The 14830-nt window shown below is 48.4% G+C and overlaps 5 protein-coding genes and 2 non-coding genes across 7 annotated transcripts; 4 read left to right on the top strand and 3 right to left on the bottom strand.

Moving 5' to 3' along the window:
• Window positions 1-71: 71 nt before the first annotated feature.
• B0J16DRAFT_332929 (Prefoldin subunit-domain-containing protein) lies at window positions 72-1360 on the bottom strand. Its single transcript, XM_046126768.1, has 6 exons — window positions 1274-1360; window positions 1080-1205; window positions 865-976; window positions 714-812; window positions 536-661; window positions 72-483 (listed from the first exon to the last, which is right to left on the bottom strand). Exons 1-6 carry the CDS (start codon window positions 1303-1305, stop codon window positions 373-375), a joined length of 606 nt encoding a protein of 201 aa, XP_045986280.1. The 5' UTR covers window positions 1306-1360; the 3' UTR covers window positions 72-372.
• Window positions 1361-1924: 564 nt separating this feature from the next.
• B0J16DRAFT_58911 (uncharacterized protein) lies at window positions 1925-3008 on the top strand. Its single transcript, XM_046134110.1, has one exon. It carries the CDS (start codon window positions 2197-2199, stop codon window positions 2845-2847), a length of 651 nt encoding a protein of 216 aa, XP_045986279.1. The 5' UTR covers window positions 1925-2196; the 3' UTR covers window positions 2848-3008.
• Window positions 3009-3170: 162 nt separating this feature from the next.
• B0J16DRAFT_316057 (uncharacterized protein) lies at window positions 3171-3891 on the bottom strand (the record flags this gene model as incomplete). The annotated part of the gene is made up of 2 exons (XM_046125291.1): window positions 3171-3757; window positions 3867-3891. The coding sequence occupies 2 exons, from the start codon at window positions 3889-3891 to the stop codon at window positions 3171-3173; spliced, it is 612 nt and encodes a 203-aa protein (XP_045986278.1).
• Window positions 3892-5436: 1545 nt separating this feature from the next.
• On the top strand, window positions 5437-9515 carry B0J16DRAFT_58903 (uncharacterized protein). Its single transcript, XM_046134109.1, has 3 exons — window positions 5437-6786; window positions 6839-8001; window positions 8050-9515. The coding sequence occupies exons 1-3, from the start codon at window positions 5727-5729 to the stop codon at window positions 9241-9243; spliced, it is 3417 nt and encodes a 1138-aa protein (XP_045986277.1). The 5' UTR covers window positions 5437-5726; the 3' UTR covers window positions 9244-9515.
• A 1155-nt stretch (window positions 9516-10670) lies between these two features.
• On the bottom strand, window positions 10671-12315 carry B0J16DRAFT_263367 (serine hydroxymethyltransferase; the record flags this gene model as incomplete). The annotated part of the gene is made up of 4 exons (XM_046123329.1): window positions 10671-11661; window positions 11721-12085; window positions 12144-12194; window positions 12268-12315. 4 exons carry the CDS (start codon window positions 12313-12315, stop codon window positions 10671-10673), a joined length of 1455 nt encoding a protein of 484 aa, XP_045986276.1.
• A 1134-nt stretch (window positions 12316-13449) lies between these two features.
• B0J16DRAFT_t90 lies at window positions 13450-13559 on the top strand. Its single transcript has one exon. It is a non-coding gene; the product is annotated as a tRNA-Met (tRNA).
• Window positions 13560-13915: 356 nt separating this feature from the next.
• B0J16DRAFT_t91 lies at window positions 13916-14021 on the top strand. The gene has a single exon. It is a non-coding gene; the product is annotated as a tRNA-Met (tRNA).
• Window positions 14022-14830: the final 809 nt, after the last annotated feature.

The following is a 14830-nucleotide window of genomic DNA, read 5'->3' as shown; positions in this document are numbered from 1 at the left end:
AGGTTTAGTTTTAATTGGCACTCAACTTACCTACCTAGCCAGCCATTCCGAGGTTTCCCCAGTCCCATCATGACAGGCCCTGCTACTATAAATGATCTGATCAAGTTGAGAATATAATATTGCTGATAGTTTTTCTAATTGTTTTGTCTCTCTTCTGTGATAACATTAATGAATTGTACTTTTTTTTGTCCCTTCTTTTTTTAAAGGTTGTGATTTCGCTACGTACTTCGTTGTCACTCAAAGACCGATATCATGCCTACTATCCATCACGATTCTATCAAAAAGCATTGTACTTTTCCTATTTTTGCTGCTTTCTTTTATATACTTCGGTATTTCATAGACACATAGTACAGCGGCGCAGGGACTTGTAATTCAATCACCTTGTGACTTGCCCTTCTTCTTCTCTTCATCTTCTTCTGCCTTGTCCTTTCGCTTCTGTACCACCTCCCAGTTGTAAACTCTAGCTACAGCGACCTCCATGGTCTGGACCTTGTCAGTAACAATTCAGGGCGATGAGAGGAGCTGTATAGCATACCGTAATCTGCTCGCGAAGAAAGTCCAAGTCCTCTTCGCAGTTTGACAAGCTTGTCTTTGCTGTCGAGAGCTTAGAGCTCAGTAGTGTCTCCGCCTCATCTATGGGGTATGAGAGCATGACGTTGGCCTAAAATTAAACGTCAGCTTCATGCTGATAACTTCGATAGCGGTTGTCTTACTCCAAGCCAGATATAGACCTCCTCAGTTGCGGGTATCTTCGCCTTTGAATACAAAGTGTCGTTAAGCTCGAATGTTGTTTCTATCGCTTCATCATCGTCCTATGACTTGAATCAATACTGCTGTGCATGTACGTATGCTGCACGTGCGCACCTTTCTTAGCTTGAGAAACTTGACCGAGTCGAGAGTCTTCTGAATATCAGGAATCTTGTCCTTAAGGCCGCCCATTCGCTTCTGTAGGTTCATCTCCATGAATTGGTATTTCCTACCCCGCCATGCTCGGTCAGCGCCAGTTCTATGTCGAGCTGCATGGAGCGAGCTTTTGAGGGCATGCATTGTCCCAGAGCTCCAGGCGATTGTAAACTCACGATATCATCTCTTGGAAGCTGCGGAGAGTGGGTTCGACGTCATCTCGTGTGGTAACATAGTCCTCGACCTTATCGACAAACGGGGCATAGGGGATGCCCCGCGGATTGGTAGGTGTAGCATCTTTACTATTTGGTATCAGTTTCTGCTTGTTTTTCTCGTATCTAGATGCGAAGGGATTATCTCTTGGTCTGACCTTGTTGCTGCTTCCTTTCCTTTTGATGCCATCTTGTCGGTGCTGTACTTTCAAAACCAAAATGAGGTACCTGCTGTCTTGAAGCTGCTAGGCGTGGGCGGGTTTTGCGACTGGGCGACATTTCGTCAGTGGGGTCTCTCGTCCCTCACCTGGCTTCGGTGAGCGGTGAAGGTGGGGCATTCACCTTGAATTCTATAAAACAGAGTCTCTATCAGCAACATTTAACAAGCTCGACCTATACAAGAAATTTTGGACAATACTGAAATCTAAGTGCTGAGCTACTGATATAAAGATGTTTTACAGAATCGCCTGAAACAGAACAAGAAAGAAGAACAGGAAGTATTGAACTTGAAACAGCTTCTTTTGGCAAGTATTATAACTACTATCCAGATATCATGATTGGAAAGATAACAAGCAATATCTCTTGCTAACTCTTGATGAGCCGGGATTTCAATTTAACCGTTTACCTAGTGATGTTACTCCATGTCTAACTTCATATCGCTGACAGACTGAAGCTTTACAGGAGTATTGACAATCATGGCGAAGAACTCGTGAGACGCATCTTAAGTTTATAGATCTAAAGTATCATATGTGAATTCAACTTTTTAAACATCAGACTTCGCTGATTTATGTAGGTACCATAGCATCACTCACATTTCCTCTCACAGGCCATATTTCATGATTAAAATTTGAAGAAGCTCGCTGCGCGCCTGCAAACGCAAAACCCTGAGCTTAAATCGAAAAATGAACATCTATATATTTCTACCGAGAAGACTTGTATCTCCAGACATTGTCGTCTTTGGAATATAAAATGTGCGTATTGCTGCCCCTGTTCATGTCGCTAGTCTCACCATGTTACAGTACCCAATTATCCTCACTGCATCGATCTTCGGAATGAGTTAACCTGAACCATAAGGATCGAAATGGGCAAGGGAGAGAATATCGCTGAACTCCGCTCGCTATTGCACCAAGAACAACCTTTTCCCTTTACATCTGGCCCCAAGAGATATCGCCTGCCACAGCCTGAGCTTGAGAAGACGTTTAATCGGTTTCCGAATCACACACATTGGCAGATGTCCGAGGTAACTGAATCCCTGAGATCTGGCCAGGAGACTGGGCCACCAATGCATTACACCCAACCCCAACGGTTTATGCGCGAAGTGCTTCGCAAAAATGTTCAAGCTGAGCGTCGTTGCCCATACGGAACGATTGGTGATGGTCGTCCTCGTTCGGGATCTGTTTCGCTCTCACCATCTCACGAAGAGGAGATATCATCTTCTCCACCTCTAACATTAAGGGACCTGGTTATGTCATCTGTTCCTGATACACCAGATAGAGAACCGTCAGTTTTTCCGTATCACGATGCAGGAGATGGATCTGATGGCCTCAACACAACCACTCATCTACCCAGGTTTCCCGAGACGGAAGCAAGGGAACAACCTGCTTTATGGTCTTCTCCATCGGTCCCCTCACGACAACTTATTTATCACGCCCACAGAGGCATGCTCTTGAATCGGTCAATGTTTAATGGAAGGCGACCGGGTTCGCCAAGACAATCGGATTCGTCCATGTAACAACATTTGAGCTGGAAGACGGACCATCTTTAGGTGCGGATTTGGTGTCGTCGGTAAGTCGAGCATAGCAATGTGGTTTGCTTGATGTCGAATAATACTGCAGTCAGAACGACAGAGACTTGGGAGGAGCTTCTGAATTGATAATATTTCGAACGTGAAACAAAACTTTGCCCAATGTCCCCAATGAAGTTACCGTTCCTTTTGAGGTAGTAGCAATATCATAGGTATATCGAGTCGGCATAAATCGTATAAAACCATCCAGTCATAAGTCGTGGTAAGGTATACCTACCTACATGACTAAGGCCAGACCCCCAAAGGTCGCCCTAATCCATTCGCTTCTTACTATCTGCCAAATCTCCAATATCGGCACTGTTGTCCAGGGCATGGGTATTGGTTGAAGCCTCGTGTGCTTCTTCCTCGTCCCAGTCATCGTCGATTTGATTCTCATCCCAGTTATCAACCTCTTCTTCCAGGGTGCGAGTTCGACTCGTCTCGTCCACCACGCCGGTTTCATGGCCTTCGCCAAGCTCAACGTCACCCTCGTCCTCACCAGGAACAGCACTGTACCGTCTACGTCGCTTGCGCTCGAGCATTCGCTTGTGATACCACGAGCAGAGTCCAACGCCGAGTAAGCTTCCTATCACATTCGCAACAATGTCGTATAAGTCGAATTCCCGGCCATTATCGAGAAAGCTCTGGACGAACTCGGATCCAACACCAAGGACGATGGTACAAATCACCAAGGTCATATTCATGACTCGCCTTCGATTAGTGTCGACAACCCAATAGAATACGACGGTAAGTGTGAAAAAGGTGATGAAGTGCAGTACTTTGTCGTTGACATATTGACCAAGCTGTATCGAAGTCAGGCCGACATAGGCGGCGATGAGGAGTAAGAGCAGGAAAACACCTGAAAACGAGTAGTCAATATCACCCATGGTATAACAGTGTATCGATTGCAATCAAATGACAATCCACTTCCGATCCTCAATTAGGACGAACACAACGCAATGACGTACCTGCAACTGGGAGTCGTATTCTCATGATGAAGTGTAGCTATGGAGTAAAAGCCAAGCTCTTGGTCAATGCTGTGTTTCTTTAGGAGAGGCGCTCTATAGAGTATAACGCCTACTCAATGTTGGAAGGGGGTTCCCTGGTGTTTGCGATGTTAGGCTCTTGAGCTATTATACGTTCAAGGTAAGGAGGCTGGGCGTTTTAGAGACGAAGCAGAGAGAAATGGAACCGTGGAGCTCAATTGTGACGATTGTCTTTGTGGCTTGACTACTCCAGGAAAGTGGCGGTGCATATTCGAACATGACAGGGGTTATCCGTAGGTAGGTACCAAGCAATTGCCAATGGAATCGAGAAGGGAGTAGAAACGTGGACTCTTGCTTATGCATCCCCCAGACCCCAGCTACCCAGCGTCAGGGTGTCAGAAGAAATGGCCCCGGGGAGCATAAGAGTTGAAATAATTTGGTCATCATATGCGAGCTTAGACTAGCAATTGGACTACTTTATTTCCGTAGCCTAAGTCTTAGAGGATAATACTTCTGACACCCACCCGCCCAGCAGGCTCAGGCGCAGTAGCTATCCTGTCGTTTTATTCTTTTTCTTTGGCGCTGGTGATCTCATGGGTCCCCCGTTCTAGGCTTGCGCGGTGCAGGCACAGACTCAGGCACAGGTACAGGTGCCCCTCATATTCCCCAACGATCTTGTGTATCACTGGCTGGAGATTATCTTTGGGGTCGTCTGAAGAGATGGCGTCTATTCTTGATTGTTTGATGGTGGAGTCAAGGATACCTAGGTATGGATGTTTGCTTGTAATGGTATTCACAAGGTACTATTGGATGAAGTAGGCAGGATGGAGCATAGAAGACTCAGCATAGAAAGTGAAGGTATCAATACGATTACACGAATATCTCTGCACTCTAGAGCGCTGGACTGACACTATATAGTTATTAGTTTCATGTTGTGTTCTTAGTATATCCAATACGAATACCTAGTAGTTCGTCGGTCTATACTAAAGCTCCAAGGCAAACTGTTCTGAAGATTAGAAGCGGCGCGCCTGGCCAACTAGAGACTGTAACTTGCGCGGTTGATGTTACATCAACTTGTACAGAAGCTGAAATTTATTTCTCGTACTCATTTGAGTGTATATTTCTTTGACGTATCCGTACTTTGGTACCTAGTAGGTACTCCAAACTGCCCGGATATCGTGGTCTTTGTCCTCCCTTGGTTTATGCCTTTGTGCTGGTTGCACGTGATCTGCTGACAAAGTGTCTGGTCCGTCATAAGCGTCGACCTGGAGGCCGAAGCAATTTCCTGTGTATAGAATACATTGATAGTATGGTTTTGTGGTAGACAGCTGTACGTAATAGTAATAAACTGGTCAAGTAAAACTGGATTCTATACTTACGAGACGACTTGAAATACAAAATCAAGGTCTTTATCCAAATTCGAACGCGGCTTTATCGCTCCAAACTCTACAATTCGACCAGACTGGACCACAGGTACCTGTACCCGCAACTCTCACCGCGAGATTCCCCCCCACGAGTCGGCCCAGCGCGCGCCAGCAGCCAGATCACTGATCACTCAGGGAAAAGTCTCCGCTTCGGGAAAGGTACCTTACAAGGCACCCCCCAAATCCTCAACCTCACCTCTTGAACAGACGACAAAACCGCAGATTGCGATCCATCAAAACACAACCTTCCACGTCTCCGTTATTCGCCAATTTCTGTCTGCCATCTCAGTCGATGCCTGCCGTTCATCCCATGCGGTCTTGAGCTCTCCAATCGCCCTCGGTTCCGCCGCACGCGAGCGCATCTTGTTGCGCATGGCGACTCGCGCCCCGTTGTCGCTGTCATCGCCCTGGGCCCATCATGTCCATCACAAACGGCCAGCCCGCCTGGCAGCCTCCTCACTTGCAGCACACAAACAGCAATAGAAGCCTGACACATCTTGACGATGTTCCGGCGCGCACACAGACACCCATTGATAATTCCAGTGTGCTGATGCCTGAGGCACAACCTGATATAGAGGACGAGAATCGACGCGCCCTATTCGCGGATTTATATCGCCAGACCGAGGATAAGGTCGCGCTATTGTTTTCCGAAGATGGCACGTATAACTATCCCGCGATTGCCGCTCTTCGACGTTCTCCGCCACCTACCGCCCATGTTATCCCCCCTACAACCGACCACGAGCCTATCAAGGAACCACCCCTAAAGAAAGCGAAGCGCACCATCGATGAAGACGACTACGATGATGATGATGAAGATGATGATGATGAACCATCACAAGCGGCCCCAAAGGTCGCTCCCGCTAATACGTTACTCTCACCATCCAAATCAGGGAGCTCGCCCGTTCATTCGGTGACATCACCAGGGAAGCACGGTGATAAATCCAAAGACCAAGACGGCTCGCAGCCCAAAGATAAAGATGGCGAAGATTCTATCAAGAAACTGGAGGAGGCTCGTACAGCAACCGAGGCCGCTGCTCGAAGGAGTTTCCACACTATCTTTCATACGCTAGAAAATGACCGCGCGGCTATGCTCGAACAACAACAACTTGAAGATTCTGAGAAGCAGCTGCAGGCCGAAATGGACCACAACCATCATCCGAATAATAACCAAAATACCGCCCCCAACCAGGGCACTCTTAGTAGCGCCAATCTTGGCGCTTCCAGCTTGACATTGAAACACCTCATCGCCCGCATTGACATGAAACGAGACCAAGTTCGCGCCTCCGACGCTGAGTTGAGACTTTTGATGAATGAGGTCCGCAAGAACAGGAGCAAATGGGCCAGTGAAGAGAATGTCAACCAGGAAGAATTGTATGAAGCTTTGGAAAAGGTCTTGACAGAGCTCAAGGCGCATACTGAATATTCCACTCCCTTCTTGACAAGAGTCAACAAGAGGGATGCGCCTGACTATTATAATCGTAAGATGCCAGGAACAATATGCCACGATGGTCAAGGCTAACCTTTGCTCAGTCATCAAAAATCCCATGGATCTCGGTACCATGACAAAGAAGCTGAAGAGTCTCACTTACAAATCTAAGGCGGATTTTGTCGTAGATCTTAACTTGATCTGGGATAACTGCCTGAGGTATAATCAGGATATGAACCACCCCCTGAGACGTATGGCAAACGGGATGAGGAAAGAAGCAGAGAAGCTGATCCCGCTGATCCCTGATCTTGTTATCCGTTCTCGAGCCGAGGTTGAAGCTGAGGAGAGGCGAAAACAGAATGGTGGTGAAGATGATGCAGGCGAGGACTCTGACGATGAGCCCATTATGTCTTCACGAGGTCGTAAGGCTGGGGCTAAGGGGACAAGTAAAGCACGGAAGGCGCCAAACGATCAAAAAGAAGACACGCCAGCAATCGATCAGAAGCCAATACTGCAAGTGAATGGGCTCTTGGGAAAAGTTCGTGAAGGCTCGGAAGTGGATGGAAGTAATGGCTTCGGAACTCCGCCCATTGGAGGATCGACTACACCAAGCGGCCTTAATGGTCATTCCGGGATCGGAAGCAATGCTGATGCCATGGACATTGATGGGCCCAGCATTAACGGTTTGGCCCTCAACTCAGCATTTGGCGAAGCTGCCGAGCAGGCCTTCGAAGATGAAGAGTACAAAGTCTGGAAGCAAACCACTAAGAAGGACCGAGCACTGGTAGCCAAGGAGCGATTTCAACTCTTCAAGGACAACAAGTTCAACACGGAAGCCCCTGCTCTGGTCCGAACCAAAGGAGGTATGCGGCGATTCTTGAAACGGCAGCGGGAAGCAGAAGCAGAGGGCATCATCACCCATGCTCTTGCGAACTCGACAGCTGCGGCCTCCGACGATTCGGCAACAAAACCAACCGAGACTTTGGCAGAGGAGATTGAAGAAGAAGCTGCCAAAGTAATCCCTGATTATTACGACACCCTAAGTAACATTCCTGATATTCATCCGAAACTCCAATGGATCGAAGACGGTGAAGGGCAGGTTATCAATCAACACGAGGAGTTTCTTCGACTGGTCCCACCCGGGACATTTGTAGCGCCGCAAGGTCGTCTGACAAAGAAGATGGACGAAAACATTCATCAAATTCAAGAGACCAGGAAACTTGCGACCAGAATCTCTGTCATCAAGCAAATGCAGGTTCAAACTCAGGTAAGGAGCACTCAAATTCCATAAAGGATATAGACTAATATGATTCAGGTGTACACAAATCAGTTTCCGAAGTCGAACTCGGATCCTTTTGTGGAACAAGACATCGAGCCTCATTTCATTGCTGATGATGGCCCTGTAATGGCAGCTGAGGCGTGTCAAGACGCTCTCAAGCGTTCCATTGCCAAGGTACTATACCACACTGGATTTGAGGAGCTTCAGCCCTCGGCCATGGACGCATTTACTGGAATTGTGGCCGATTACTTCCAAAAGCTGGTTCGAACTTTCAACGTATACAACGAATCCGAAAAGAAGTCGGTGCCCACGAATGTCGAAGGACCAAGGTTCCAGCCTAGATTCACCCCTGAAGAAGTTATCCTTCACACTCTAGACGAGAACGGCCATGATATCGGCTCACTGGAGCTGTATGCTAAGGACGATATTGACCGACTTGGCGGCAAGTTGGACGGTCTGCACGAGAGGATGAAGCTACATCTCACAGATCTGTTACGACCTGCTTTATCACAAGACGCTGGAGTTGATGGGGTTGGGGCTTTCAAGGACGGCAGCGAGCAGTTTGTTAGTGGTGACTTTGCTGAGGACCTTGGTGAAGACTTCTTTGGATTCCGGGCTTTGGGTCTGGATAAGGAGATGGGACTTGATATGATCTCAGTGCCCCTGCATCTCCTACAAACCCGAGTCCGAAACATTCACCAGATGCAGACACAGACAACTGGCGAAGCAGCCACTGATCTCTTTGAACCCCTGCCAGTTTCGGATCCAGTCACCAAGGAGAATATCCAGGAGCAAGTTGGGCTGGTCAAGAACTTCTTCCTGGCTAAGCTGCACGCTAATGGCGATCAGCCCCTTGTGGAGGACGAAGACCTGCCTACAAAGCAAAAGAAGCCTCGTCCTCGCTTGGGGGCCAGCGGAAAGATTGTTACTGCTCAAAAGCGTTCTCCTAAGGAGCAACTGGCTCTTGCAAAGAAGAAGAAGAAGATGGACGCTGCTGCTGCTGAGGCTAAAGCCAACGCCAACGCATCGCCTGAAAAGGGGGCGCTCAATGCCACCCCTGGCAAGAAGAAGTCTATGACTAGCACGACTGGTCCTGTGCCTAATCCTGCGGTCATCGCTTTGGCCCCCAGCATGGAACGACAAGACAGCATGCAGAGCCAGGGCAACGCTAGTCAAACTGACAAGGACGATACAATCGGCATGATGAGCCCGGAAAGCATTGCTCAGTAGGCCAAGCAAAGCTTCCGGTAGCGACTATACGAGCCTGGTGAACAACCATTACGGAATTCTTTCTGCACCGCTTGAAACATACAATAATGTTATGTCCGGTTCCGCTCAAAACGATGCCTGGAAAACACAACAAATATCAAGAAACCCTTGAGCAATGCATTTGGAACTTTCTTTTTACATATAAATCGTGTATTACTTTTTTCTTACATCTATACTCGAAGTCGTTGGTCTTTTTCACATACCCCCGCGAACACTTCGCGACGACCACGGCAGTTGGTCTTTGGTTCTTGTTTTGTTTTTCCCTGCCCTTGACTTTGCATATGAGTCATTGCTCAATACATCATCTATTCATGGCGTTCCTGGTTCTTTCTTAATTTATATCTTGAGGCTCTGGGTTGGCACAGCATTTCTTTGCGCGATACACAGCATGAAGGTCGCCCCAATCGACTGCGCCGGTACCCATCAAAGTGTAATATGCGAGCGGCCTTCAATGCAGGTTGATATGGACAAACCAAAAGCGGACAAGCATGCTGTGGGTCTGGGATGGCTTTCTCAATGATTAGCCGGCGTACTGGAGGACTTACTGGGATGGTAATATGGAGGGAGGCACAGCCCGTCGATGGCGAAAGGGAGGTGGGTCTTGGCAGGCTATTGTGCGCTGTATATGAGCCGCCTCATCTTTGGTCTTTTCTTGTTTTTCCTAGAACGACATGATGGATGAATGGAAGGACGAACTGTGAGGATGAGACGGAAAGTGCTTGGATTGTTGGGATAGGATGGGACAGGCCATAAAGAAGCAATAAACACAGGAATGGACGATGATAAAACAATGCAATTTTGAATGCGAATGCTCAGAGTGATGAGTGGATATGTTGACTATTAGTATATGTAGGCAAGAGAATATGTTTTAAACACATCGCCCAGTCAATCAATTATTCGAAAGTAAGTGCTGGAGTGTCTAGACTTCAAGAACCAGTGAGATTTGGTTGTTCAACTCAACAATGTAAATACAGGGGACAAAACGTTTTCAGACATTTAACCAGTGGTTGTATTTTTTTAGTGTCTGCTGCCCCCTAATGAGGTGCTGTTTCCAACTGTCTTGATATCACACCGTAAGGGAGGACATCGAGAAAATCAGAGAGAAGATGAAACATTTCTTCTTAGATATCATAAGTAACCCAACTCCCACACCATCTTTTTCAAGCGAATCCATCTTGTTGAAGGATGCTCACATATCCCGACCTGAAAAAGAAATCCCTTGACCATAAAAACAAAACTAGGTATTTGCGCCGTGATGAAATGCATGCTTGTTGAACGTTTCGCCATTTGCCTCATCCATGTTAAATGCGTATCGACACTAAGGCATCACATCATGTTGAGAGATGGATGGCCTTTCCGAAGAGCAGTAGGTTTTAGTGCCAGACATCTTAGATGCTGGCGTCCAGACGCCAACCCTCGACGGGGAGAGGGAAAGCGTTGCACCAAGAGGCAATCTCCTTGCGGTAATCGTTGATCTTCTGGACCTCGCCGCTGGCAACACGGGCCTTGAAGTCCTTGAGCTTGTTGGCCTCCTTGGGGAGGGCAGCTTGCTCCTCCTTGCAGATCTTGATGGCCTCGTCAATGTACTTGGCGACACGCTCGAACTCCTTCTCACCGAAACCACGAGAAGTCATGGCGGGGGTACCGATACGGATACCGCAAGGGGTAAGGGCGGACTTGTCACCGGGGATGGAGTTCTTGTTGCAGGCGATGTTGATCTGCTCAAGGACGGCCTCAACGCGGGCACCGTCGAGGTTGTGCTGGCGAAGGTCAACAAGGACCATGTGGCTGTCAGTGCCGTCAGAGACGAGCTTGTGGCCGAGGGTCTTGAAAGTGTTCTCCAGGGTCTTGGCGTTGGAGACAACCTTCTCCTGGTAGGCCTTGAAGTCAGGGCTGGCAGCCTGCTTCAGGGCAACAGCCAGAGCGGTGATGGTGTGGTTGTGGGGACCACCCTGGTGACCAGGGAAGACGGAGAAGTTGATGGGGTTCTCGAGGTCGTAGAGGGTCTCCTTGCCAGTCTTGGCGTCAACGGAGCGGACACCCTTGCGGAAGAAGATCATGGCGCCACGGGGACCACGGAGAGACTTGTGGGTGGTGGTGGTGACGATATCGGCGTACTTGAAGGGGGTAGGAATGACCTCGGCGGCGATGAGACCAGAGATGTGAGCCATATCGACAACGAGGTAAGCACCGACGGAGTCGGCAATCTTGCGCATGCGCTCGTAGTCGATGAGACGGCAGTAGGCAGAGGTTCCGGCAACCAGGACCTTGGGGCGGTAGAGGATGGCGTTCTTCTGGAGGGTGTCGTAGTCAATGATACCAGTGTCAAGGTCGACACGGTAGGGCATGGTCTCGAAGTAGGTAGAGACAGCAGAGATCCTGTCAAGCACTGTTAGCAACCTGTGCAGTCGATTCCCACTCATTCTTTTTGCACTCACTTCTTGGCGGGGGTCTGGTAACCGTGGCTAAGATGGCCACCGTGGGGGAGGTCAAGACCCATGAGACGACCATGAGGAGGCATGATAGCCTGGTAGACCTGGAGGTTGGCAGGAGATCCGGACAGGCACTGGACGTTGACACCCCACTTCTCAGAGTCGAGGTGGAAGGCCTCAAGGGCACGGCGCTGGCAGAGAAGCTCGATCTGGTCAATGTGCTGGTTGCCACCATAGTAACGAGCACCGGGGTAACCCTCAGAGTACTTGTTGGACATGGGGGAACCAAGAGCGTCGAAGACGGCGCGGGAGGTAATGTTCTCGGAGGCGATGAGGACGATGGACTCGCGCTGACGCTTAATCTCATCCTTCTGTAATGGGTGTAAGTCATTGCTGGAGGCTTGAGGGACTCAATTGAGCAGAACGCACCATGATGGAAGCGACCTCGGGGTCGGAGTCGAGGAGGGACTTCTCGAGCATCTATATGAGTGTGAGTCAGTCGATCTGGCAATGCCCTCAAGACAGGACAAGGGGCAATGGCGGGGAACTTTACCTCCTTGTGCGACTCGGAGAGCGCATACTCGGCGTTTGTGGGAGACATTGTGAAGGTATTTGGTGTTGATGTGAAAAGAAACAGGTGATATGTTCCTTTAGAGGTGGATGAGTGAGTGAGGAGGAAGAGAGAAAGGGAGAAGCGTGTGGGAGGGAACGGATAGAAGTAATAAGTAGTAGGTAGTCTAGGCTGGGCTGTCCATTAAGGTCCCTCTTTCCTCCAGTAAGTTACTCAAGAAAATTTTCCCTTTCTTTTGCTGTACGGGTTCCGAAGACGGCCACCAGAAGGTACATGGGAGGAGCTAAGGTAACCTAGCGCCTGCGGCAAAAAGCTCACCTGTGCCGAGAGTAAACCTTAGCCTGAGCCTCAGAGGATTTGAGGGTGAGTTGGCGGGGTCAAGGTTGCGGTTTTTGGAGGTGCGGGGTACTTTCATTGGTGGTTGTGTGATGGCGTGCCACGGCTCAAGAGGCGATGGATGTCATTGGCTTTGACCTCCACTAATTTTTCAGGCTGAGCAGCCAACCTGGCAATTGTCAGTGTGCTACCCTGCAGGGCGATCTATGGAATGTTTAATCTTTTTTTTTTTGCCTCTGGTTCCCGTCATGACTCTCAAGTCTTGCACTTCAATCAATTCGAATGTAATTGGTCGCTAGTACTTCTTGACTGAATCGTAGATATTGTGGTATCGATTGATGGTGCAGAGCACCTGACGGTAGTGCATTCTCTGTTGTGCATACCTACATCGAACGATACTTGTAAGTGGGCAGTGACTCAACAATCTCCTATGCGTCATTCCCCTGTACAACCCGAATCACCTCCATCATCAGTCAATCCATTGTCCAAACATCACCTCAATGGATTCCGAGATGATGTAAAACACCGAAATACGATAAAACTCCGTCTATTAATTGACGAATTCTCCCGATGTTTTGATGATGCTCGCGGCGAGACCTCCCGCAAAAACCGATCACGTTTCTCCAACTACAGCACGAAGCGGCCCGCGTCAAAAGACGGCATCTAGACCTGGACGGGACAGAGTTCCACGATCTTTCTAGTCCCCAGATTATCACATATCAATCTGATGCTGTCCCCTTTCCCCCGGATTTGCCAAGATATCCCTTCATGTAGGCCATTGCGCTCGCCCTCCGCCATCGAACTGGGCGACTAGCTCAGTTCAGCAACGTCGGTGTGGCTCAGTTGGTTAGAGCGTTGGTCTCATATCTGAAATCAGATTGACCTGATTTAAACTCAGGGTCATCCAAAGGTCGAGAGTTCGAGCCTCTCCACCGACAGTATCTTTTGCTATTCTGCCAGCATTCAATGACGATCAACTTTTTTTTTGTGGTGCTATTCGCATGGAAGGTTCCGAGGGTCCACTCCTAAGGATTGGTGAACAGCCATTACAGCCACAGGTCAAGCGCTGTGCCACAATGTCAGCTGCAGAGACAGAGAGACTTTTTACCAAGCACATAGGTAGGTAGGTACTCAAAACATTGTCTCACATCCCAAAAACTGTAGCTAGGGCGCTATATCTTATCACAATGTATAACTACAACGGAATGGGCGTCTTGCCGTGCTCGGCCGCTTCCTCCCTTACCACCTCCGCATGGTTACCTTCTTGAGTTGACCAATGCTGAAGTTCTGATAAGTCGGTGTGGCTCAGTTGGTTAGAGCGTTGGTCTCATAGCAAGACTGTGATTTGACCCTAGGTCAGAGTAATCCAAAGGTCGAGAGTTCGAGCCTCTCCACCGACACGAGCTTGTCTGTATGACAAGATTCTCTTTTTTGCCCTCACGCCAGAATATGCTGAGAGTTGTGGTCGCTCTATATCGCTCTGTTGTATTGCAGATGAGCTTTAACTGTACCATGCCCTGAAAGCTCCCAAGAAATCCCTTTTTGATGCCGCAGATAATTATGCATTATTATTGCAAGACATCGCACCATGCCTTACCATTTAAAGCCAGCGTTGTCTGTTGATCCATATCGTGACAGTTGAAAAGCTATATCGTCCTTCTTGTAAATCCTGCCTAATGCGCAACGAAGTATTAACATTGTCGCGGTAGCAACCTGTCGAAGTGTGACACCAGAAGGCTGTAAAGAGCATGATGATGATAACCACGACTGTAGTTTTCATTGAGAATGAGAAGAGATACATTGCATAGTGTATCTATCCGAACATACCCTGGAAGAGAGAGGCTCGATTGTTGACTTCTCGATCGTAACTTGGTACTTACCTTAATGTGTAAGGCTGCTTAGAAAGTGCCTTTTGGTGATGATACAGCTCATGTTGGGGGTCCAATGTTGTTCTTCAAAACACACTAGACTTCAGGAGTTTGAGAGCACTCAACCTCGTAGTGTTGTTAGAGCGTAGAAAAGTTGAGCAGTAGCTATCGGAATCTAGTAAGGCTACATGTTCTTAATATCCATATGACTGATGATGTAGTTCACGATTGGCCATTGCATCGTGACCACCAGTTAACATTCGTATATAAGATTTCATACCGCTGTGTCAGTGGAGAAACCCACAATTTGATCGAATGCCAGCATCCCGGCCAGTAGACGG

The sequence above is a fragment of the Fusarium flagelliforme genome (genome assembly GCF_020744385.1).
Source record: "Fusarium flagelliforme strain FIESC 12 MPI-CAGE-AA-0113 chromosome Unknown B0J16scaffold_2, whole genome shotgun sequence".
NCBI classification, from domain to species: Eukaryota; Fungi; Ascomycota; class Sordariomycetes; order Hypocreales; family Nectriaceae; genus Fusarium; species Fusarium flagelliforme.
The sequence above is the reverse complement of the archived record's forward strand: the minus strand, read 5'-3'. Positions and strand labels throughout refer to the sequence as shown.